The sequence below is a fragment of the Lontra canadensis genome, unplaced genomic scaffold, assembly GCF_010015895.1.
Source record: "Lontra canadensis isolate GAN:19392208 unplaced genomic scaffold, GSC_riverotter_1.0 scaffold18, whole genome shotgun sequence".
NCBI classification, from domain to species: domain Eukaryota; kingdom Metazoa; phylum Chordata; class Mammalia; order Carnivora; family Mustelidae; genus Lontra; species Lontra canadensis.
In genome coordinates, this window is record NW_022631012.1 from 22,800,976 (window position 1) to 22,825,634 (window position 24,659).

Sequence of the window (24,659 nt, forward strand, 5' to 3'; positions counted from 1 at the left end):
TCCCAGCCAAAGCCGAGCAGAGTCCCATGGGTAACCCAATGAGCCGCCCCAGGACCCTCCCGGGAGCGACCTCTTTCCTCCCACTCGTCCTGGCTCTGCTCCAGACCGCTCCTTCCGCCCGGCCCCACCCCGCCTCCGCCTTCGCCTCAGCCCCGCCCCCTAACCAAGCCCCACCTCCATTCTCTTCCCCCGCCCTCCACCCATTTCCGCCAGCAGCAGTTCTCGCCCCGCCCCTCAGCGTCGCGCCGCCGGCCAGGGGGCGGGGCGGAAAGCCCGTCGTGGGCCTCTCTGGCCGCCTGGAGGACTCGTCCTCTGTGTCCCGCGGCGCAGGGCGGAGCCGGGCGGCGGTGGGCGGGTCTGTCAGGAGACCACGCGAGATCGAGAGATCGCGAGATCCCGCGGGGAAACGCCCCCTGCCACCTTCCGCGCGCGGGTACCTGAGCCATGGGGTCGCCGACGTGGAGGCTCGTGTCCGGGTGAGCGAGCGAGGGGCCTAGCGCGGGCTCCCGGGCTGTCGCCGAAGGACAGAGGGTCGCGCGCCCGGGGGGACGGCCCGGCCTCGAAGTCCCCGGCGGCCGTCGGGAGCACGACTCGGACCCGAGCGCACGCCCCGCCGCGCCCCCTCCCCGCGCTCCGGCGCTCCCTCGGCCTCGCCTGCCCCGCCCCTTCCTTCGCAGCGCTGTGCGGCGTGGGGGCCGCGGGGCTTCGGCGTGCGGGGCGTCCGCGGCCGGTTCTGGGCGGCCCCGAGGCTCGCGTCTGCCGGCCGTCTGCGCTGGTCCGGGCGCGGGGGCTTCGCCGGCGCGGGGCGCGCAGGGCAGGGTCCGGTGGGCCGCGGTCCGCGTCGGGGCCGAGGTGGGCGTTCCCGTGTCGGGGACCAGTTCCTTCCCCGCAGGCGAGTGCGCGCCGGGTGAGGCTGTGCGTGGCCACCGCAGACCAGCCCCCGGCAGCGGGGAGCGAGGGGAGCCGGGTCGGCTTCCCGGTACCCCGAGGTCCGGTGTCCCCGCGCGTGCGAGCGGCTCGGGAGGGTCGGCGCGGGTCCGTGTTGCTCCCCGAAGTGCCGAGCGAACCCCAAGTTGTTGGAGAAGCGGATTGGGAAGACCGACCCGTTAAGGACATCGGGTGCCTGGGGACGGAATCGGCCACCCCCGGAGCTCGGGCTGGCTTCAGCCTCCGCTGCCCTCACGGAGCTGCCGGTGCGTGAGTGCGGGACGGCGCGGGGCTCATCGGGGACGCCTGTGCCAAGGGCTCCGAGTGGGTACGGCCCTAGCAGAGACCTGAGCCCGGCGTCGCCTCGTCTGCAGTAGCCTGACCCACGACGTGTGGAGGAACGGGGCCCCAGGGTGGTGTGCGAGGAGATCGGTCCTCTGCGCTGCGGGGACACTGCTGAGCCGCCTGGGACTCCTGAACTCTGTGTCCCTGCGCGCTCTGGCTCTGTCCCATGTGCCTCCATTCATTCTTACCTGTCGCGGCGCCACTGCAGCTCCTGGGCATCCTGGGGAGCCGTCCCCGGTCAAGTACTGCCCGGAAGACAGCTCTCGGATTCGTCTCGTCTTGATCTGACCCGAGTGCGAGTCACCGCAGCCCGCACGGGTCATCCGCTCCTCAGCTGCACCCAAGTGTAACCCGCACTCATCGGTGCTTTCAGCGTATTGGAGTTATTCTTCTAGATTTTTGAAGTTCTCTGACTTCTCCCGCACTCCCAGTCCTCCCAAGTGGGAAGTCGGAGAGGAATCAGCGGGAAGGGTCCTGCTAATTCCTCTCCGATTCCCCCAATTGTTCGTCTTGCAGAAACTTGATTCGTGGACTTCTTGTGAGTCGAGTAGCTTCTGCCTGTGCCTGCCAGGTGGTCTTGCTAAAGTTCAATTCAGGGCCTGCCATCCTTTTGCTAAGAAGTTCTTAGAGGTGTTCTCCTACTTATGGAATTAAATAAGAATTTCCTAGCCCGATTTCAAAGATTTGACCCGAATTTACTTCATGGATTCTGTAACACTTAGGGTTATATTCTAGCTTCTGGGAGTTCTAGCCACTTCTCTCACCCTGTAGCCAACCTGGGCTACTTGCTACTGTTTCTTATCAAGACCCTTGAAGTCCCAAAAGAAAGCAGACAAGAAACAAATATTTAAACAAAGGTAATACTTAGTTACAAACTCCCGATAAGTGCCTTGAAGGGAAAGTACAAGTATGAGAGAGATTTAGAAGTGAAAGAGAGGGTGGGGGTGGCTCTTGCAAGAGGTTGATCTTTTAAGTTGCCCATAGTACTCCTGGCTTTCTGCATCTGCTCTACTCTGCGCAACTACATTGTTTCGGCTCTTGCTTCTTGAGCTGTCTCCTTTTCTTCTACATTGTTTCCGGAGGCTCAATCTTTGATTCTGTTACATTTTGTTCTGTGTTAGGAGTCACAGACCCAAAGGCAGAGGCTAAGAAGGAAGCATTGAGTAATGCTGGCTAGACATCAGCAGGGTGGGGACTAGTAGGGAACCTGTGAGTTAGAGAAAGTGCTCTGTCTCCAGGAGCTGGCTTCTCATCCTGGGCAGGTCTTTTTGCCGTTGTAGAATGGAGACCCAAGCTTTCTGTAACTATTTTTTTTTTCCGGGAAACTGAATTTTTTGGTGAAATCTCTTGATTTTAAATGACTAGTTTTAAAACACTGCTGACCAGACAAAACACATTAGTAGACCCGGGCAGCATTCAGGCCACTGGTTTTCAACTACAGCTCTCTCATTCCTCAAGGACGGGTGAGACGTCCTTACACCTCAGCGGTTATCTTTGTGCGTGACTTTGTGACCTAGCTTCAGTTCTGACTTCTCTTTCAAACTCCAGTCTCTCTACTTGCTGTTGAATGTTTCCATTTATGTCAATACAGTCTCAAGAAACTGAAAATGGACTTCATATTTCATTCTACAAACCAGCTCATTTCCTTGCCAGCCTTTTCAGTACGCGTAGTCTCTTAGCTATCCTAGCTTGAACTCTTGTAATTGTTTTTAGCAAAATTTTTTTTCCTTTCCGTTGAGTTTGAACTTCATAATATCTCCTAAGAAATCATTCCTGTTTTTCTACAGCTGCTGTTCATCAGTTCATGCCTGAATTTCTTGGTCTTGGGCTTGATTTTCTGTTCTATTCACCTTCTACCTTACCTACTTCAGCTATAACCTTCATTAAACACTATTTTTTTTAAAAGATTTTATTTACTTATTTGACAGAGATCACAAGTAGGCAGAGAGGCAGGCAGAGAGAGAAGGAAGCAGGCTCCATGCTGAGCAGAGAGCCCGATGCGGGGCTCGATCTCAGGACCCTGAGATCATGACCTGAGCCGAAAGCAGAAGCTTAAACCACTGACCCACCCAGGCACCCCAAGCACTATTTTCATTATTTCATCTTAAACAGTTCCATGAAAAGTTTAATTTTGTAAACTCATATGTGATTTATTGAGTAATTTTGCAGAAATCTCCTAAATCCTAGTGTTCTCATCCTTCTAAGACAGTTGTTTCTAACTTCAGCATGGATCAGAATCACCTGGAGGGTTTGTTAAGCACAGATTTTTGGGCCCACCCCGAAGTTTTGAATTCAGTAGGTCTGGGGTGGGGCTGACAATTTGCGTTTCTGACCTGTGCCTCTGGGATGCTGATGGTGCTGGTCCAGGTACCACACTTTGAGAACAGCTGCTCCCAGCAGGCAAGTTGAGCACCACCTAGAGGAAGGAAGTCTGATAAAGTGATTCAGTAAATTAGCAGTAGCTGGAAGGTGCATGTCCCCGTCATGTCCACCAGATGGCAGTGCTGGAGCCACCAGGAAGGAAAGAGAAGACCTTCAATTCAGAATTATTTGGGGACTGAATAGTCAAATACCTTTTTGAGATGTTAAAGTTAATAGCAGATTTTAGATAACGGTTGAGTAGAAATTGGAACAAGTAAAATTAATGTGATTATATGGAGTCTGGTAAGGAACTTATTTGTACTTAGGTTTTTATGTTTTGTAGCAATTGGTCCAGAGCTTTTGGGATCTTTAAAATTCTGTTCATGGTGCTGTGCACTTGCACTTTGTAGGTGTGCCTTAACTTTCTTTGAATGAGCTACAATTCTGTCTCGTGAGTGAAACTAGGACTTGAAGCTAGGTTTGGGTTCTCTGTACCACAGGTGGTGCTTAAACTGTTGATAAGACCTTGAACTGGCATTTGGGTACTGGTCTCATCAAGGAGTTCAGGGTTATTCTGGATCTAAAGAAATTAGTGCTTAAATTTTTCCTTCTTAATTCAGTTTTATCTTTTTGGAAGTTTTTAAGTTCAAAAAAATTTTTAAAATGGTGCTTCAGGGGGCGCCTGGGTGGCTCAGGGGGGTTAAAGCCTCTGCCTTCGGCTCGGGTCATGATCTTGGGGTCCTGGGACCGAACCCTACATTGGGCTCTCTGCTCGGCGGGGAGCCTGCTTACCCCTCTCTCTCTGTCTGCCTCTCTGCCTGCTTGTGATCTCTCTCTGTCAAATAAATAAATAAAAAAAAAAAGATGGTGCTTCAGGGTAAATATTGTTCAGATTTTAAAAGCCTATATGAAATCCCTATTTAGAAAATACCCCTAAGGGCGCCTGGGTGGCTCAGTGGGTTAAGCTACTGCCTTCGGCTCAGGTCATGATCTCAGGGAACTGGGATCGAGTCCCGCATCGGGCTCTCTGCTCAACAAGGAGCCTGCTTCCCTTTCTCTCTCTCTCTCTCTCTGCCTGCCTCTCCATCTACTTGTGATCTCTCTCTGTCAAATAAATAAATAAAATAAAAAAAAAAAGAAAAGAAAATACCCCTAACTAAGCTAGTATCTGTCACTTCAGTTTAATTTTTTCGTAAAATACTGATTTAAAAAAATTTTTTTTTAATTATTTAATTTATTTGACAGAGATCACAAGTAGACAGAAGCAGGCAGAGAGAGGGGGGAAGCAGGCTGCCGGCTGAGCAGAGAGCCCGATGTGGGGTTCGATCCCAGGACCCTGGGATCATGACCCGAGCCAAAGGCAGAGGCCCAACCAACTGAGCCACCCAGGCACCCCTAAAATACTGATTTTAATGGCAACTTTTTTGACTCATTTGGGGAAGCTTCAAACAAATGCTTAATTATGCCTGTGTCCCACCCCCAGAGTTTGATTTAGTTGGTCTTGGGTATGAACTGGGCTTTGGAATGTTTTACTGGAGTTTCCAGGTGATTCTAATGTGCAGACAAGTTGGGGAATTACTGGGCTAGAATAAGTATTTTACTTGTGGTAAGACAAATTCAAAATATGCTAGTCTAGAAATGTGAAGTGACAGATTTAAACAAATTAGTGTTTTCTCTTTTTTTTGGGATAGTAGTATTCAATTTAAAGGTAATATAAGAAGAAGGTAAAAAGAATTCTGGAGAGATGTATTACAAATATTTTCATAAATTCGGTCACCTAAAATGTGGTTACAGTGGTGACAATGGGCATATTACACTTTTTGTTTTGTTTTTAAAGATTTTATTTATTTATTTGACCGAGAGAGAGATCACAAGTAGGCAGAGAGGCAGGCAGAGAGAGAGGAGGAAGCAGGCTCCCTGCTGAGCAGAGAGCCCGATTCGGGGCTTGATCCCAGCACCCTGGGATCATGACCTGAGCCGAAAGCAGAGGCTTTAACCCACTGAGCCACCCAGGCGCCCTATCTTATGTTTTTTTAGTGCCTCAGCTAAACAGTTGCCCCTCAAAGCTCAAAGTATCCTTGAAAAATTAATGCGTTGGTGATTTATAATTTCCCTCAGGTAGTATATGTATCAAACCCCATGCACAGTCCTTAATCAGGCTGCTGCTACAGATTTCCACCTTTGACCTTATTTCAAAAATCTTAAATTTCACTTCTTGATCCCACCTGGGATGGAGCCCAAAGCATCAAGCTTCCTGCTCAGTGGCGAGCCTGTTTCTCCCTCTCCTGCTGCCCCTGTTTGTGCTCTCATGCACTCTTTCTGTCAAATAAATACAATCTTAAAAAAGCTTTAAGCATAGGGGCACCTGGGTGGCTGAGTGGGTTAAAGCCTCTGCCTTCCGCTCGGGTCATGATCCCAGGGTGCTGGGATCAAGCCCCACATCGGGCTCTCTGCTCAGCAGGGAGCCTGCTTCCCCCTCTCTCTGTGCCTGCCTCTCTGCCTGCTTGTGATCTCTGTCTGTCAAATAAATAAATAAATCTTTAAAAAAAAAAAAAAAGCTTGAAGCAAACAATACAATTTGATGAATTTTCACAAACCAAACCTATCCATTTTGCTGGCACCTGGAACAAGAGAAAAAGATAGTACGATGGGGCCCCTGGGTGGCTCAGTGGGTTAAAGCCTCTGCTTTCAGCTCAGGTCATGACCTCAGGGTGCTGGGATCTAGCCCCGCATTGGGCTCTCTGCTCAGCGGGGAGCCTGCTTCCTCCTCTCTCTGCCTGCCTCTCTGCCTACTTGTGATCTCTGTCAAATAAATAAATAAAAATCTTAGAAAAAAGAAAAAGATAGTACAAGCATCTCAGAGGCCTTCCTCATGTTTCTTCTAGTCACTGCCCATTCATTCCTGTGGTGCTTTTACTTATTTAATTGTAGTGTTCACGAAGTACTGAAAAGTGCTCTTCTGAAGTCTGTTAGCTCAGTTAACTTTTGCACATATGTATACAGTCCTGTAACCATCATCTGGATAGAGATAATTTTTACCACTCCAGATTTCCTCCTGCCCCCTCCCAGCTTCCCCCACCTTCTACCATTTTGACTTCTGTTCTTACTAATCACTTTTGCCAAGCTGTGTCCTAAGCTTTGTATGCCTAGCCGAACACTTTTGAAACAAACTTAGAGGTGTTATGTTTATTTTATAGTTTGCTTTCTTTTTGTAATTTCTATCATGACTATTTTCCATAAGTATTAAATATTTTTAAATAAACATTTTTGTTGGGTTTGTAACGGTTTTGTATAGATGACCATTTATAATATCACTAGAGGTGACTGGACCAAGTTGCGGCCTGCAGCCTTTGCCTCCCCACCCCCAACCCCAAGGTCAGTAAAAAGGAACTCACCTTTAACCACAGTGGAGCCCATCACCACAGAAGAAGAACAGCAAGGAGCAGTTGAATATATTAATGACGTACAGAATGCAGTAGACTTGAACAAGCCAGTGAGATTTTGAAAGCAGAACAGACGTATAACTCTGCTGACTACCTTTTTTTTTTTTTTTTTTTCAAGAAGATGTTGGAATTGATTTCCCAAATCCTACATTTTTGGGTTAACATTTGTCACTTACCCACAAGTGTCTGCAGTGCATTATTTGACAGGAAGTGACAGAATTCTAAGATATTAAATCAGGTTACAGAATAGATCTTTAATTTGATGGAAAACATTACTTTGAAAGTAAGGTTCTTTCCTAAGAATTTCATCCAAATCAGAGTGGTGATCCATCTTCAAAGTCCATTGAAATCAAATGGAAATCTAGAAAGGATTTGACAGAATGTTAAAGTTAGATGCAGAGTAAAGTCAGCAGGAAGAGAGAGCATGAGTTTACTCTGGTTTACTGATTTTTATTTATTAGATTTTATTTTTATTTATTTATTTGAGAGAGAATGAGAGGGGAAAGGTCAGAGGGAGAAGCAGGCTCCCCGGTGAGCAGGGAGTCCGATATGGGACTTGATCCCCGGACTCCAGGATCATGCCCTTAGGTGAAGGCAGTCCTGTAACCAACTGAGCCACCCAGGTGCCCCTTGCGGGTGATTCTGATGGAGGTGCAGGTGAGTTCAGGGAATGTCATCAAAGATGGTATTTGGCCGAATCTGTTACAGTGCTGCTTGGTTCTTGACGTAATGATGAAGGGGGGTGAAGGTGATGATGATTTGGAGGAGGGAGAGGAGGAAGAAGTAGAAATGACTGATGGAGTCTAGTGGAGTCTAACCTTCTAAAGTTTTCTCCAGGCCCTGGGAGCAAGTTGCAGTCTTCTCACCTCCCCCACGTCGTGTTCAGTTGACTTTTTTTTTTTTTTTTTTTTGAGGTCCTTTCTCCTTTATACCATGGTTTCCAATTTGTTTTGAGGGGACATACCTTGAACAGAATGAAGGGGAAAAGAATCTCTACCCTTTTTTGTTTCAAATTCATTTTTTTCCTAATACCTTTTAGAAGAGGCTAAAATGAAAGGGAATGTGGTGTTTATGCACTGAGACATTGTATTCTACATTTGTTTCAGGTTTAATTCATTGAACAGGACTAATGTCATACTGCAGCATTTGGTAAGTTTGCATTTTGTTTTGTTGGCATTGTTAGATTATGATGTGTAATGTGAAATGTCATTGTTAGGGAAGTAGAGGAATATTGGCAGATTGTGTTGTCCTTCATGCACCATGGTTCCCAATTGTATAGTGTCAAGGCTTGACACATAACAAGGGGATGGTGTAAGGTTATGCATAAGAGCATGGACCTTTAAGTCAGAATGCTTGGGTTTAAATAATGGGTCTACTACTTAATCTTTGGTAGATTACCTCATCTCTCTCAACTTCTTTTTAGTCATAAGGTAGATATAATAATATCTATCTTAGAGTGCTTATGAATAATAAATACTTCATTTAAAAATCTAGTGCTTGGCGTGTAATCATTTCATACCTGCTAGCTACAGTTGTACTTAAAATAGTCTTCCGGAGCTTAGATGCCTTTGGTACCCTTTCAGAGATACTTTTAGTTTACCATTTTATGAGGAAGAAATAATTTTTATTCATTTTCGTTTCTCTGTGCTATGGACTGAGTCTTTGTACCATCCCAGAATTCATATGTTGAAATCTAATGCCCAATGTGATGGTATTCGGAGGTGGGGGTCTTTAGGAGATGATTAGGTCAGGAGGGTGCTGTTCTCATGAATGGGGTCAGTGACTCTACAAGAGACACACCGGAGAGCTTCCTCACCTGTTTTGACTGGTGAGGGAGGACACAGTGAGAAGACAGCCTTCTTCTTTGTTTTTTTTTTTTTTTGTTGTTGTTGTTGTTTTAAAGATTTTATTTATTTATTTCACAGTCAGAGATCACAAGCAGGCAGAAAGAGAGAGGAGGAAGCAGGCTCCCTGCTGAGCAGAGAACCCGATGTGGGGCTTGGTCCCAGAACCCTGGGACCATGACCTGAGCTGAAGGCAGAGGCTTTAACCCACTGAGCCACCCAGGCGCCCCTTTTTAATTTTAATTTATTTTATTAGCCCAGTGCAGGGCTCGATCCCAAGAAGACAGCCTTCTGTGAACCAGGCACTGAATTAACAGGTCCCTTGATTTTGGACTTCCCAGCCTCTAGAATTGTGAGACCTGTTGTACTGAGCCCCCCAGTCTGTGGTATTTTTCTTATAGCAACGCAGACGGACTAAGATACTCTCGTACAGTCTGACAAGCGCCTTGCACATAAAAATAAGTCACTCTGCCGTAGCACTTACTGTAGGTCACGTCCTCTTCCAAGCACTTGGTGTGTACTGCTCAGTTGGTTCTCTTTGTGGTCCTGTAGAGTTGGCACTACAGATCTTTTATCTGCAATTCTGAAACCTCAGAATCAAAGGTTTGTGGTTAGTTTGTGATAAGTGCATTTTGTGACAAAAATCTGACTTGAATGTACTTGAAGCTCTTTTTTCTTTATTCTAACAAGTGCAGATGTTCATAGTTCGATGCAGAAGTGTTAAAGCGTTTTATCGCAGTGTGCTGACCAGGTTCCACTTGGGATTTTTTATTTTCTTTAATACATATTGTGTTAACTTTCCAAAATCTTAGAAAATTTTGTGGATTTCAAAACACATCCGGACCCAAGGTTTTTGGTTAAGGGATTATGGCCTTATCCCTATTTAATGGGTTAGAAATGGAGGGATGGAGAGGCTGTGTAATATGCCTCCGTGTCATTCAGCTGGTAATAAATAAGAGTGGGATTTGAGTCGAGTCTGGCTCTGTAGACTTCCCTGCTGCCCTCCCTTGCAGCTGATGTAGAGTGGGTGTTCGGTACCGATCGTAGAATGTGTCTCAGGCCTGAGTGGAGACGAGCGAGTGAAGACTAGAGTCACCCTTTCTCCCCTTGATATTTTAGTACGTAGGCATAGGAACTGAGGAGTTTCCTGGAAAGAGAACATAAAACAATGCTGCTGATTCATATTTACGCGTCAGCCCCCAGGTAGAGTAGAATGGTAAGACAGAATCCAGTTCACCTGGACTGTGGTTACCTCAGGCACAAACTGCATGGAAGGAAGGAAGGTAAACTGAACTTTCATCAGGGCCTGAGGGCTGAATTGTCTTGGTCCCAGTGTTGGCTTTTAGATGCCCTTCAGAAATAGGCCGTTTCCCGTGCAGTCCTTCTGTGGCCCTAATGTTTGAGTCTGTAGTACTCCAAAAGTCTTGTTTTCTGTTGCACAGTATGCTTGTTCTAGGTGGCAAGAATGGTGACATAGGAGAATGGAGGTTACATTCAGGGCTTTCTGAGTGTCTGTTACACGGAGTGCGATGCAGTGATGGGCGTGGAGAGTTTACCGAGGATTGGATGTGGAGAGAATGTGTGGATGTTTTTGAAGTTGATAGGGAGTCATAGACCATTTCTGAATGACAGGGACAAGATTGAAATTGTGTTTTAGCAAAATGGCTCTGATGGCAGTGTGAAGGATAGACTGTCAGGCAGAGGTTCTGGAAATCTGCCAGGAAGGAAAATTGTAATGATCCTATGTGGCTACCATATGGGAATAGAACAGTATGAATAGATAAGAGGGTCATTTTAGAAATGGATTCTCTGGTACTTGGTAACTGCCTCAGATTGTCGGCAGAGAGGGGAGAACAAGAAGGAATCAGGGATAGCGCCAACATTTTGAGCTTTGTTGACTGAGAAAATGGTGATGCCTTAACCTGTTCTAGGGAACAGAGGAGGAGAGATAGATTTGTTGGGGAGAATATGTTGGTAAATTTGGTTTTTACCAAATTGATCATGGGGCACATGTCGTTGCTCCTATAATTCTAGTAGGCAGTTGGAAATAGGGGCGTGGGCTTCTGGAGAAGTAAAGATACAGATGAAGGTTTGAGCCAGGCGCTTAGAGGTAATAATTGAAGACGTGAAGGAGAAGGTATCACAAAAGGTGAGAGAATAGGGTATTGCCATGTGGAAGAATTGACTGACCCAGTTTGAAGTCAGGAAGGATTGCGTGACGCTTGAGTAGTCCGAATTTATGAAATGCTCTTTGGTGCTGAGACTCTTGCTCATATAGTCCTTGGTGTCTTATTTGGGTTACAGTAATTTAAATTCAGTGGCATTCAGCATTAGCTGGCAATTGATGAACATCTTAGGAGTGAGAAGGCTATGTGATGGGGATAAAGAGGAAAGTCAGATGTCAAAAGAAACCGTGTTCTGCTTCAGGTAGGATATTTTCTTGGGAGTGTCTTCGGTTGCAACCTGGTTTGATGGCAGCGGATGTTACGTATAATGAAAGGTGTAAGATTGGGATTTGGGTATCGACATTGCAGCTTGCTCTAGGCTTATGTCACAGCAGGACTGCATCACTAGAATGATGAATTGCTCATTCAGCTTATTAAACATTTTTGGGATGCCTCCTATATACCAGGTACTGGTTTTTCCTCAGAGGAAAGTTTCATTTCTCACAATGTTTATGAAGGCTCTGAAGTGTTTTCCAAAATGTAGCCTGCAAGGAGCGCCTGGGTGGCTCAGTGGGTTAAGCCTCTGCCTTCGGCTCAGGTCATGGTCTCGGGGTCCTGGGATCGAGCCCCGCATCGGGCTCTCTGCTCAGCCGGGAGCCTGCTTCCCCCTCTCTCTGCCTGCCTCTCTGCCTGCTTGTGATCTCTCTCTCTCTGTGTCAAATAAATAAATAAAATCTTAAAAAAAAAAAAGCAAATGTGAACCTGTTGTCTTTCCTGGATGAACAATAAAGATTTAAGAAAGTTCTAATTCCCACTTTAAATTACTTTGCCTTCTTTAAAATAGCTCTGGCTAGAAGCATTTCTCCTTTACCCTTCTGTCGCTCCCTTCTCCCCGCCCCCCAACTTTGAGTTGTACGAGAATTTCATTTCTCACTCTAGTCTGTAATATTCCCTAATATGATAAATTTTTCTTCAGAGAAACCTTTTCTAGGTTTTAGTTAAAAACTTGCGATACTTTTGGAAAAGGGATTTTTTTTCTACGGAATGAACATAAATTATGCTAATACTGGAAAGTTCATCTTTTTTCCTTCTACCCTTTTGCTTGAATAATTTTGTTTAGTGCGCTACTATTTGTTTTTAGGTTTTGAGAAGGCCATCAATCTTTCCAATAGGAAAAATTCCTTTTATTCATCTATTCATTTCCGTCATTCTAGTAGCATTAACAGGAGATTCTGGAATATTCTTTCCCCAAAGTCTGACTCTCTGTAAAAGTCCTACAAAAACACTTGGCTATAGTTCTTGGAGATCCATGCTTAAAAATACTCGTGCATCCCTGTAATAGCAGAAGTTGAAGATCACTCGGGATTTATCAGTAGGGTACTGACTCAGTTGGTGTGAGGATGCACAGCTGTTCAAAATAGGTAGCGTGCATGTGCATTCAGTAAAGTCCTGAGAAATTCTGTAGGTTAAATGGCCTGTTTTCAACAGATTATAAGAAAAAGAGAGGAATGAAGGGAGAGCTTGTAGATTAAAAGACTCGAAAAACAGGGGTGCCTGGGTGGCTCGGTTGGTTAAGTGCCTGACTCTTGACTTTGGTGTCAGGGCATGATCTCAGGGTTGTTGAGCTCAAGCCCTGCATTTGGCTCAGTACTGGGTGTGACGCCTGCTTGAGATCATTTCTGTCCCTCACCCCTCCTCCCATCTCTCTCACTCAAGAAAAAAAAAAGTTTAAAAATATATCTATTTAAAAAAAAAGATGATGTATTTTTGCATGTACACTTAGTGTTTACTGTAAAAACTAGGATAGTTATATTTTTAGAGAAAGGGAGAGGGCTGGGATTGGGATGGGTAGGGTAGAGGGCCAAGGGCTTTTGGGGTGGCTGGACAACACTGGGTTTGGGATTTAATTTTTTACCCCGCTTACAAACTAAGAGTTAGCCTTCTACTGTTTTATGGATGTTGGCAGAAGATGTCAAGCTCTTGAGTTAGAGCCCAGGGATTCTGTTCTTAGTGGCACATGGAGCAGCATTGAACGTCATGTCTGTGCTGGTTTCCTCTTGCTCCCCACGTTCTACTGGGGTGACGCGGAAGGCCCAGATGAATGCGCACGTATGCAGCGGATTGCGTTACAGCACAGCACTGCTGAATATGGGGGATCTGCTGCTTTGTGGCAAGAACCTGCTCTCCTGTCCCAGAGGGAGACGTCACCTTTTTTTTTTTTAAGTTACTTGCAGCAAATACAACCCTGAAAATGACCGTGTAAAGAGCACGGTCAGGCCCTTGGGTTCATGACGTACTTAGCGTTAAAGTACAAGGAGACCTCAGGGTCTGGGGGCAGGTAGCGTGTTCTGACAGCCACGTCAGAAATGAGTCACTGCAGACGCACGTAGCAAACGGAGGCCAGACTGGAGTAGGGATCACTGGGCTAGTACAGTATGACTGTTGTCCTTACATAAAGGGAAGATTTGGAGAGCGGTATACCGGGAGGAGGCCATGTGAAGAGTGGATTTAGGCTGCTGCAAGGCAAGGATCTGTCAGAAGCGGGGACCACAGCCTGGAACAGATCCTGGCCCATACATCTTGAGAGGAGTGTGGTCCCTGATACCCTCATCTCAGGCTCGTAGCCTCCAGACCATGAGACAGTGGCTCTCTGTTGTTGAAGCCATTTAGTTTGTGGTTCTCGTTACAACAGCCCTAGCAAATGAATACAGCCCCCATGCCAGGTTTGTCAAAATTAAAAACATTGGTATATTACTATTAACCTGAAACTTTATTTGGATTTCACCATTTTTTCCCTTAACTTCTGTTCCAGGATCCAAGCCAGAATACCATATTGCATTTCTTTGTCATGTCTCCTTAGTTTTCTACAGTCTGTGACAGTTTCTGAGTCTTACTTTTTATGACCTTGAATGTTTGTGGGGGGAGTATTAGCCTATAGAATATTCTCTAATCTGGGCTGTGTCTGGTGTTCTTGTTTGTTTTTAATCATCAGACTGCAGTTAAAAGCTTTTTCTTTTTCTTTTTTTTTGAAGAGAGTATCACAAAGGAAAAGCCCTTCTCATCACATTGTGATAGAGTATCTGTGGGTTTTGATGGATGCATCTGGGATGAGTGACAGTCATGTAACACAGCTGGTGATGCTGACCTTTATTTCTTGGTTAAAGGTGTGTTTGTTGGGTTTCTCCTTTCTAAAGTTATTTTCCCCTTTTCACCTTCTGTTCTTTGGAAGCAAGTTCAGCCCACACTCAGAGGGTGAGGGGAGTAAGCTCTGCCTACTGGGAGGGGGATTTTTACATATATTACTTAGAAATCTTCTGTAGGGAAGATCATTCTCCATTTATTTATTCAGTTATTTGTATCAGAGTGGACTCATTGATTTTTATTTTATTCTTTGGGTTATACTCCAGTATCACATTATATTGTGTTATTACTGAGATTCTTTTTGCTTTGGCCATTAGGAATTCCTTCATTTTGGTTCTTGTGTCCTTTTGATATGATCCTGTCCTTTTAATAGCTATATATTTTTAACACCTCCTTACTTTTTGGTACTAGAAGGTGTGCTCTGGGCTCCTCACGTTTTCCTTATCAGGAGTCAGCCATTTCTTCAAGGAGCCCTGGTTGTCTTTATTGGAATCAAGATCTGCGCCTTGGGAGTGCTCTTTTTTTTTTTTTTCCCCCAAAGATTTTATTTATTTATTTGACAGACAGAAATCACAAGTAGGCAGAGAGGCAGGCACAGAGAGAGGAGGAGGCAGGCTCCCCGCTGAGCAGAGAGCCCGATGTGGGGCTCAATCCCAGGACCCTGAGATCATGACCTGAGCCGAAGGCAGCGGCTTAACCCACTGAGCCACCCAGGTGCCCCTTGGGAGTGCTCTTTGATACTGGGGGATGATGGCTTTCTCTGGGGGACAGGGCAAGGGTGACGTGTGTGTGTAGAGCATGAGTATATGAACACGGCATACTAACCCGAGTGTACCTATCTGTGGTCGTCTCCCTGTTCCGTGTGTCTATCTGAGCTACGCACGAGTTCGTACTGATGACATCCCCAGTGCCACAGGGCGGGGCTCGTTCTAGCTTTTCCCCTCTTGCTTATCGTAACTTTGCTCTGTTGCTCGTTTCACCTTAGTGCACCTGCAAAGCAGGTGCAAAATTATGAACCACCCCCCAGGAAAAACGAATTTACCAACCAGAGCACAGTATGACGTACAGTTCCTTTTATATTCAGACGACTGTTTTCCAGAGTTCCATAGGGCAGCTCCCCTGCAGCTACCACCAGGATTACTCAGTGAGGTTATGTCATACGTGTGTAATTCAGTTAGATTTGTCCTAGTCTGCATTCCATGTTGGAATCCCATGGCATCTTAGCCGTCTTCAATGTATACAGACTAGACCAAAGAAGAAGGTTTACTTTTTGTGACATCCATGTCTGTGGGTTTTGACAGATGCCTAAATCCTGCATCTTCCACCCAAGACGATAAAAGCGGTTCTTTCACCCTAAAACTGCCCCTGGCTTTACCTGCCCCCAACCACTGATCTGTGTTGTCCCTCTAATGTTTTGTCCTTTGTAGAATGTCTTAGGAATACAATCATACAACATATGGGCTTTGGGGTTTGGATCCTTTCACTTGACAAAATGCATTTTGTCAAAAGTTGTCAAAATACTATGTGAATTGATAAAATTGATCCTTTTTATCACTGAATGGTATACCATTTTGGGATAAATTGTCCATTTCTGTGTTGAAGAGCATTTTGTTTACTTCCAGTTTTTATCAATTATGCTACCAAACATTTTTGTACATGTTTTTGTGTGCACATAACTTTTCAATTCACGTGGGTAAATGTGTGTGTTGGAACAGCTGGTTTGTATGGTAAGTGTTTGCCTAACTTTATAAAAATTTGCCAGTTGTCTCCCAAAGTGGTCGTACGATTTTACATTTTCATCAACAAAGAATGAGCGTGTCTCTTGTTCTGTATCTTTGGCTGCATGTTGTTGTCTGTTTTTGGATTCTAATGTGTGTAGTGTTAGCTCATTGTGGTTTTAATTTGCATTTTGCTAATGATCTTCTGATGATTTTTGAGCACTTCCTATGTTTGTCATCCTTCTGTGTTTGGTGAAGATCTTCAGATTTTTTTTTGCCCATTTAATATTGGGTTGTTTTTCTTATTGAGGTGTTTTTTAATTCCTTTCTCTCTCACTCTCTTTTTTTTTTTTCCTTAGAGAAAGAGTGAATGGTTGGTGGGGAGGGACTGAGAAAGAGTGTGAGAGAGAATCTTAAGCAGGCTCCATGCCCAGCATGGGTCCCAACACGGGGCTCAGTCTCCTGACCCTGAGATCATGACCTGAGCTAAAATCAAGAGTTGGATGCCTAACTGACTGAGCCACCCATGTGCCCCTTTCTTACTGAGTTTTAAGAGTTGTTTATGTATTCTGGATGCAAGTTCTTTTCCAGATACGTGAAAGGCAAGTATTTTCTTCCAATTTCTGGCTTGTCTTTCATTCTCTTAATAGTATCTTTTGCAGAATGGAAGTTTTTAATGTTGATGAAATTCAGTTCATCAGTGTTTTTCTTTTATGAATCATGCTTTTGGTGTTGTATTCCATTAAGCTTTAATGTTTGAAAGACACTCTGAACCAGAGTTTCAGGGATGTGGCCCTTATGAGTGTTCCTGTCCCTCCTCCAGGGATAGGGTGCTTTTTTTTTTTTGCTACTCCCCGCCCCCTGCAGTTGTGGTTGGTAAACACTGACATCCTTGGCAATGGTTTTATGGTGCTTCTCCCTGGAGATTAAGGCTTTTATTTCACAGGCCGCCATTTCCATCCCCCCACTGCAGTGAGGCTCCACTAGAACCCTGGGCTATAGGCTTTGAAGTCCTTCCTCACTCCCCTGCAAATTTAGCCTTTTTGTTTTTTATGGAAGATAAGGGGAAAGGATTTAGCTGCACCTGCTGTTTCTCTACCCCAGCCAACACCACACAGAGGAGCTTTCTTCAGTTTTCCCGGGGAGGGCCTGGTTGGGTTCCAGGAGGAAAAGCCAGCCAGGATGGAAATCCCTGCATGACTGTAACCCCCAGGAGCTTCATACCACCACATTTGCCCACACTTGGTCTCTAGCAAGTCATCAAAAATTCTAATTAATCTTCCTGAAAGCTTTTGCCTGCAGCTAGCAAATATTCTGGTCCTGTGTCTCCCTGAAGGCATCTGCCACTCTCCAGATCTTACTGCAGCCATTTGCCCTGTCACCTCAGTTCTCTGATTGAGCTTCCCAGAAACCCTTACTTTGCAGTCTGTTCAGCCTTTTTTCTTGTTACAAGGTCACGATGAGCATCTCTCAACATCTCTGAGCTATCTTTTCAGCCCTTAGCATCTCGGAAACCAAAGAATAACGCTTTAAAGGATTGCCTCTGGTAATGGGTGATAATTTATATAAACTGTTCAGTGAAAACGATCATGAAACTTTTTTTTGACAGGGGCCTGGTAAATTGCACTTGGTTCAAACAAATTTAATTAGTATCGAGAGAAAGTTTATTAATACTTGTATTTAACATGTTTATATGATACGAAAACTTTTTTCTGTATTTTAAGATTGAAAATGATGTGGATATCTAGAACTGCAGCTTTTATAGTGTATCTTCTGTCTTTTTCTATGAGTAAGGGTTGATCCAAGAAATAGAACCACTATGGGTATTGAAGGGGAGAAGTTGCCTTGTCCTTTGAACACAGGGAGATATCAAATCATTCCGAATACCCGGGAAGTCGATCTGAAGACTGAGAGAACAAACTGCACAACTAGAGGGAGAACAGAGGCCACGTGGTAGAAGATAGGAGGTGTGGAGACCTGAGTAGGGGACAAAAGAATCATGGATGCTTTGTAGGGGAGGGAACCCTGATCAGGGAGAGAGGAGAGAAAGAGACTGAGTGTGAGTGCAAGTGCACACACAGGGTGCAGGGCATTGCACAAGAAGAACACGTCCCCCAAACAAGAGGGCCTGATAATGGCAGGTTTTTACAAGCAGCAGAGCTCTAAGTCTGAAGTTGCAGAAGTCCGTGCCGTTACTGGGGTGGGGCCTGGCAGGTGTAGAGGTGCTCTGTGGAGGAGGAGGGCGGAGGCCCAGTTGTGGACAGCGTGGTTTGAGGATCCCCTGGGTTGCGCTGGGAGACAGTCCCCCTTCTTGCGGTGTATTTGGGAGACATGGCACTGCCTCCAGGGACAGATGAGCCAGTGGACACCATTGAGCTGCTCTGTTCATTAGCATAAGAAACAGCTGCTGAGGGCCTCTAACCTGGATGCTGGCTTTTTGCTATGTTTAACCATAAGCTCCAAACCCCTATGCATTCAATGTATCTGCCCTTCTGGGAGAAAACGGTACCAGCCACAGCCCCGTGAGACCCTCCCCCAGAGGATCAGCGGATGTTAGCACCGTGCTGTGTCCCTAAAGTGTGGAGTTTTGAAACCCAGCCAGCATGCTTGAGATAGAACAGGGGAGTACTGGGCCAGTGGTGGGCACACAGCTTGGACAAAGACAGGGTGAAGGCAGGGATCTGAGGGAAGCCTGGGACAGACAAGTGGAGATTGTTTTCTCTTTTGTGAGTGTTTGCTCAACAGTGGTAGGCCCAAACTCCCCTCTCTGGGGACAAGAGAGCTGGCTGATGTCATTTTTATCCCCACCCATCAGCACAGATGGGCTTCAGTGAGCAGCACAGTGCCCACAGTGGAGGCTTCAGTCACATACACCAAGCCTTGCCTCCCTGTGCAGTGCTTCTCTCATTAGGGCAAGTATGCCTGAGAGAGCAGCAGTGAGTACCCCCCCCCCCCCCCGAGCCTCTCACCCACCAGTGTTGACCATAAAGTGCAGAGCTTCAGCTCTAGGGGAGTTAGGATCTAGCTGCTTTTAAGGAACAGACCAGAACACATCAAGTTAACACTTGCTACACGGTACACAAGGCCGAAATATTCCCCACTGCAAGCCAGGAGGAACTCTGCAGGGGACTGACCTGAAGGAAAGAGCAGTGAAAACAACTGCAGAGTGCACACAGCAGACACCAGAAACCCTTTCTGAAGTGTCAGGCCCTGGGCAGTGTGTGACTTCTTCATAATGTAGCTGTTACTCTCAGGAGCAGGAAACATAGCAGGCTTTCCTGACACACAGATACCTAGACAAAGTGCCAAGAGGCAGGAATTCATCCCAAAAGAAAGAACAAGAGAGGTCAGGGCCAGGGAGCTAATAAAAACAGATACAAGTAATATACCTGAACCAGAATTTAAAACAACAAACATAAGGATACTAGCTGGATTTGAGAAAAGCATAGAAGACTCCAGGGAGTCCCTTACTGAACAGATAGAAGCCCTGAAAACTAGTCAGGCCAATATAAAAAATGCTATTACCAAGATGCAAAACTGACTGGATGTAATCATCACAAGGGTGGAAGAAGCAGAGGAATGATTACATGATATAGAAGATAAATTATGGAAAATAATGAAGCTGAGGGGCACCCAGGTGGCTCATTTTGTTAAGTGACTACCTTTGCCTCAGGTCATGATTTCAGGGTCCTGGGATAGGGCCCTGTGTCAGGCTCCCTGCTCCATGGAGAGTCTGCTTCTCCCTCTCCTTCTGCCCCTCCTCCTGCTCGTGTGCACACATGCGTGTGCATGTGTTCTCTCTCTCAAATCTTTAAAAATAAAAAAAGCTGAAAAGAAGGGAAAGAAAAATATTGGATCACACAAGTAGACTTGGGGACTCAGTGACTCCATAAAGCTTAATTACATTTGTATCAAAGGAGTCTCAGAAGAAGAAGAAGAGAGGGGAAAAGAGGCAGAAGGTTTATTTGGGCAAATTATAGCTGAAAACGATTCTAAGCTGGGAAAGGAAACATCCAAATCCAGGAGGTACAGAGAACTCCTATCAAAATCAACAAAAACACCAAGATACATCATAGTAAATTTTGCAAAATACAGAGATAAGGAAAGAATCCTGAAAGCAGCAAGGGAAAGAAATCCTTAACCTACAGGGGAAGATAAATAAAGTAAGCAGCGATCTCTCCACAGAAATTTGTCAGGTCAGAGGGCAGTGGCATGGGATATTCAATGTGCTGAATGAAAAATACACAGCCAAGAATACTTAATCCAGCAAGGCTTTTATTCAGAATAGGAGAGATAAAGAGTCCCCCCACACACACCAAAACAAAACAAAAAACTAAAGGTATTTTTGACCACTGAACCAGCCCTGCAGGAAATATTAAAGGGGACTCTTTGAGTGGGAAAGGAAGATCAAAAGCAACACAGAGGTAATACAATGGCACTACATTCACAGGTAATACAATGGCACTACATTCACATCTATCAATGATCACTCTGAATATAACTGGACTAAATGCTCCAATCAGACATAGGGTATCAGAATGGATAAAAAATAAGACCCATTGATGTGCTGCCTACAAGAGACTCATTTTAGACCTAAAGACACCTGCAGATTGCAAGTGAGGGGATAGAAAACCATCTATCCTGCTAATGGGCACCAAAAGAAAGCCAGAATAGCCATGCTTATATCAGACAAACTAGATTTTAAACCAAAGACTATAACAAGAGATGAAGAAGGGCACTGTATCGTAATAAAGGGTTCTATCCAACAAGAAGATCTAACAGTTGTAAATATTTATGTGCCCAACCTGGGAGCATCCAAATATATAAATCAATGAATTGATTTTCCAATGAAACATAAGGAAACTTGTTGATAATAATGCAATAATAGGAGACTCCAACACCCTACTTACAACAATGGATAGATCATCTAAGAAAATCAACAACAAAACATGGGCCTTGAATGATACACTGGACCAGTTGGATCTTACAGATACATTCAGAATATTTCATCCTGAAACAGCAGAATACATATTCTTTTTGAATGCACATGGAACATTCTCCTAGAGTAGATCACATACTGGTCACAAATCAGGCCTCAACAAGTTCAAAAAGAGTGAAATCATACCATGCATATTTTTCAATCACAACAGTATGAAACTTGAAGTCAGCCACAAGAAAAAATTTCGAAGGACCACAAGTACATGAAGGTTAAAGAACATCCTACTAAATAATGAATGGGTTAACCAGGAAATTAAAGAAGAAATAAGAAAATACATGGAAACAAATGAGAATGAAAACACGGTGGTCCAAAAATCTAAGGGATGCAGCAGAAGCAATCATAAAAGAAAAGTATATAGCAACACAGGCCTACCTCAAGAAGCAAGAAAAGTCTCAAAGGGGAGCAGAATATACCACCCTTAAAATCTTTCACTTTGGCATGTGAATTATTTTGAGTTGAAGGCAATCAAGATCCAGCAGACCCAGGAAATGTTTTTTCCCTCTCTCTCAACTGCCTGAAAGAAATGAGAAAGAAGGATTGTACCGGGAAGAGATCAGGTATACATACAGTATAACCTTTTTATATTTGAGACTTATCTGCATGGAAGGGCAAATATTTGTTTACAGACATTTGCTCTTTTTACTTCCTAGTGAATTGCTTTCCTCCCCTTTGAAGCATCAGCCCTGTTTCTTTCCTTAGCTCAGGATGGTTTATGAGCCTCAGTTGCCTGGCTGCCTTTGGATCTCACATCTTTGTGGGGCTCCCTTAAGAAATGAACATTTTCTGCTGTTAATCTGTCTTTATTTCTGGGGGGCTCTTAGTTAACCTGGAAAGATGGAGGGAAACCTCCCCTACAGTTTTATGGAATAAAAGACTATGGGAATAAGATCTTCCACAATACTGACAGAGGCTATGAAAGAGTCTAGAGGAGAAATTAAGGGTCAGAAAAGTTGCTTACCGTCTTCCTACACACCTACAAACACTAGTGGGTCAGTAGGAACTTCAAAGAAAACCTGGGAAGTCAGACACCTACAGCTACTAGAGTCAGACTGCGAAGGAGAAGGTGAAGTCTGGGGAAGGCTGTGTCTGCTCGTGGACTTCGTATCCCTTTTGGTCTGGTTTCTTTTCTGATTTTTGTGTATAGATTTCTTTTACCACTTTTTCTTTTCCTTTTTTTTTTTTTTTTTTTTTTTTTTTAGTACCAATAAGGTAAGAAAACAAGTCATATGGCTTGGTATTTTTTTAACAGATTAAAAAATAGACCTTTTGTTATTTCTGAAGGTGAACTTAGAGGATGAATCAACACAACAACAGATTTGTAAGAAGATAAGTAAGAACACTATTTTATAATAACATGTACCGAAACAAATTTAAGTACTGGAAACTATGAAAAATAGCTCTCTTTAAATGATTGAACATTTGCTCTTCCTTATATACAGTTGAATTTCCAGTGGGAGAACAAGGATGCTCATGGCTCTCTGGGCCTTCCTTCATGAAAACCCTTCCTTAAAACCTTCTGGAGTGCTCCCTGAAGCCAGTGTATGGTTTAGTAGGAAATAGGGGCTGCTGTCAGTGCACACATGTATGCGTGTTATCCTGTCTTCTCAACTTCCCCACATATGGGGATCATTACTGGGGGTCAGGGGACCCCATAGTCAAACAAGGAAGTCCTCTGAAATAAAGCGTATTAATGAAGTTCCCTTCTGGAGATGGCTTAGAACCTTTGAAGTCTAATTTATTACTCTTATGTTAATAAAAATATTTAAAATATTGGTTTGAATAGGTAGTAAATATATATGGTACAAAATTAAACAAGTTCAAAGGGTCCAAACAACAAAAAGTCTTCCCACCCCACACTCATTGTCTGATTTTCATTCCTGGAGGCAACCATTTTAGCAGTATCTTGTGTATTTATTTAGAGATACATTCTACATGTAGATATGTACGTGCCCATGAACAGAGTGGGTGGGTAGCATTGCACACACACTGTCTTCATTATTCGTAGTCCAAGTAATTCTAGGACTAGGTTCTATTCTAAATCAGTTGGCGCCATTCATTCAAAAGTTAAAAGTTAATTATTATGTGTATACTTGTATATACTGTGTATATACTTTTGGTATGCATATTTTGCTTATCTACAGAACGTAAATAATTTCAGAAATCTTTATTGGATGTACCTAGTAATCCATTTGGCAAGTACCATTGTGTGAAAGATTTGCGTTGATGTACAGGCATGCCTCATATTACTGTGTTTTGCAAATACTGTTTTTTTGTTTTGGGTTTTTTGTTTGTTTGTTTTACACAAATTGAAAGTTTGTGGCAACCCGCATCAGTAGAGGAAATCTGTTTGTGCTGTTTTTCCAACAGCATTGCTCGCGGTGTGTCTTCGATGTCACATTTTGGTAATTCTCACACAATATTTCCAATTTTTTCACTATTGTTTTGGTGAACAGTGATCACTGATCTTTGATGTTACTGTTGTAATTGTTCTGAAGGCACCATGAACCGTGCCCAAATAAGATGATGACCTTAATTGATCAATGTTGTGTCTGTTCTGACTGTTCCATCGATTTATCCTGTTCTCTCATCTCCCTCCCTGTAGGCCTCCCTATTCCCTGAAATACAATAGCATTGAAATTAGGTCAGTTAATAATCCCACCGTGGTCTTCCAAGTGACAGGAAGAGTCATATGCCCCACACGTTAAATTAAAGCTAGAAATGATTAAGCTTAGTGAGGAAGGCATGGCAAAAGCCTGAGTAGGTCAAAAGCTAGGTCTCTTGCACCAGTTAGTCAAGTTGTGAATACAAAGAAGTTCTTGAAGGAAGTTAGAAGTGCTTCTCCAGTGAACACATTAGTAAGAAAGTGAAATCGTCTTTTGCTGATCTGGAGAAAGTTTTGATTGGGATAGATCAAACCAGCTACAACATTTTCTTAATCTAAGCCTAATCCAGAATAAGGCCCTAACTTTCTTCCATTCTGTGAAGGCTGAGAGAAGTGAGGAACCTGGAGAAGAAAAGTTTGAAGTTAGCAGAGGTTAGTAACATGAGGTTTAAGGAAAGGAGCCATCTCTGTAGTATAAAAATGCAAGGTGTAGCAGCAAATGCTGATTGGGAAGATGCAGCTGGTTATCCAGAAGGTCTAGGTAAGATAATGAAGGTGACTGCACTAAACAAGATCTTCAGTATAGATGAAACAGGCTTCTGTTGGAGGACGAGGCTGTCTAGGACTTGCGCAGCTCGAGAGGAGACGTCAGTGGCTGGCTTCAGAGGACAGGCGGACTTTCTTGATGGGGTTAACGCAGCTCTTGACTTTAAGTTAAAGCCGGTGCTCATTGACGGTTTGGAACTCCCTAGGGCCCTTAAGGGTTATGCTGAATCTGCTGTGCTTTATGAATGGAACAACGAAGCCTGGATGACAGCATATCTGTTTACAGCGTGGTTTACTGACAATTTTATGGTTGTAACCTCCTGCTCAGAAAAGAAGATGCCTTTCAAAATACTGCTAATTGTCGACGCACCTGGTCAGCCGCGAGCTCTTGTGGAGTTGCCCACACAGCACCTGTTCTGCAGCCCTGGGTCAAGGAGCAATTCTGGTTTTCAAGCCTCAATATTTAAGAAATCTATTTCATAAGGCTTTAGCTGCTATAGAGAGTGATTTCTTTGATGGATCTAGGCAAAGTAAGTTGAAAACCTCCTGGAAAGGGTTCATCATTCCA

At 44.3% G+C, this 24,659-nt stretch overlaps 1 protein-coding gene and 1 pseudogene across 2 annotated transcripts in view; both read left to right on the forward strand.

Annotated features, from left to right (window-relative positions):
• The first annotated feature begins 388 nt into the window (after positions 1 to 388).
• Positions 389 to 24,659, forward strand: part of HIBCH (3-hydroxyisobutyryl-CoA hydrolase) — a 94,295-nt gene continuing 70,024 nt past the window's right edge. For both annotated transcript variants that reach the window (XM_032860231.1, XM_032860232.1), the window contains exons 1-2: positions 389 to 476; positions 8,183 to 8,225. In XM_032860231.1, coding sequence (XP_032716122.1) covers positions 445 to 476; positions 8,183 to 8,225 — 75 coding nt within the window. In that variant the 5' untranslated portion in view covers positions 389 to 444. The remainder of the gene's footprint in view (positions 477 to 8,182; positions 8,226 to 24,659) is intronic.
• LOC116869028 lies at positions 3,927 to 7,523 on the forward strand (annotated as a pseudogene).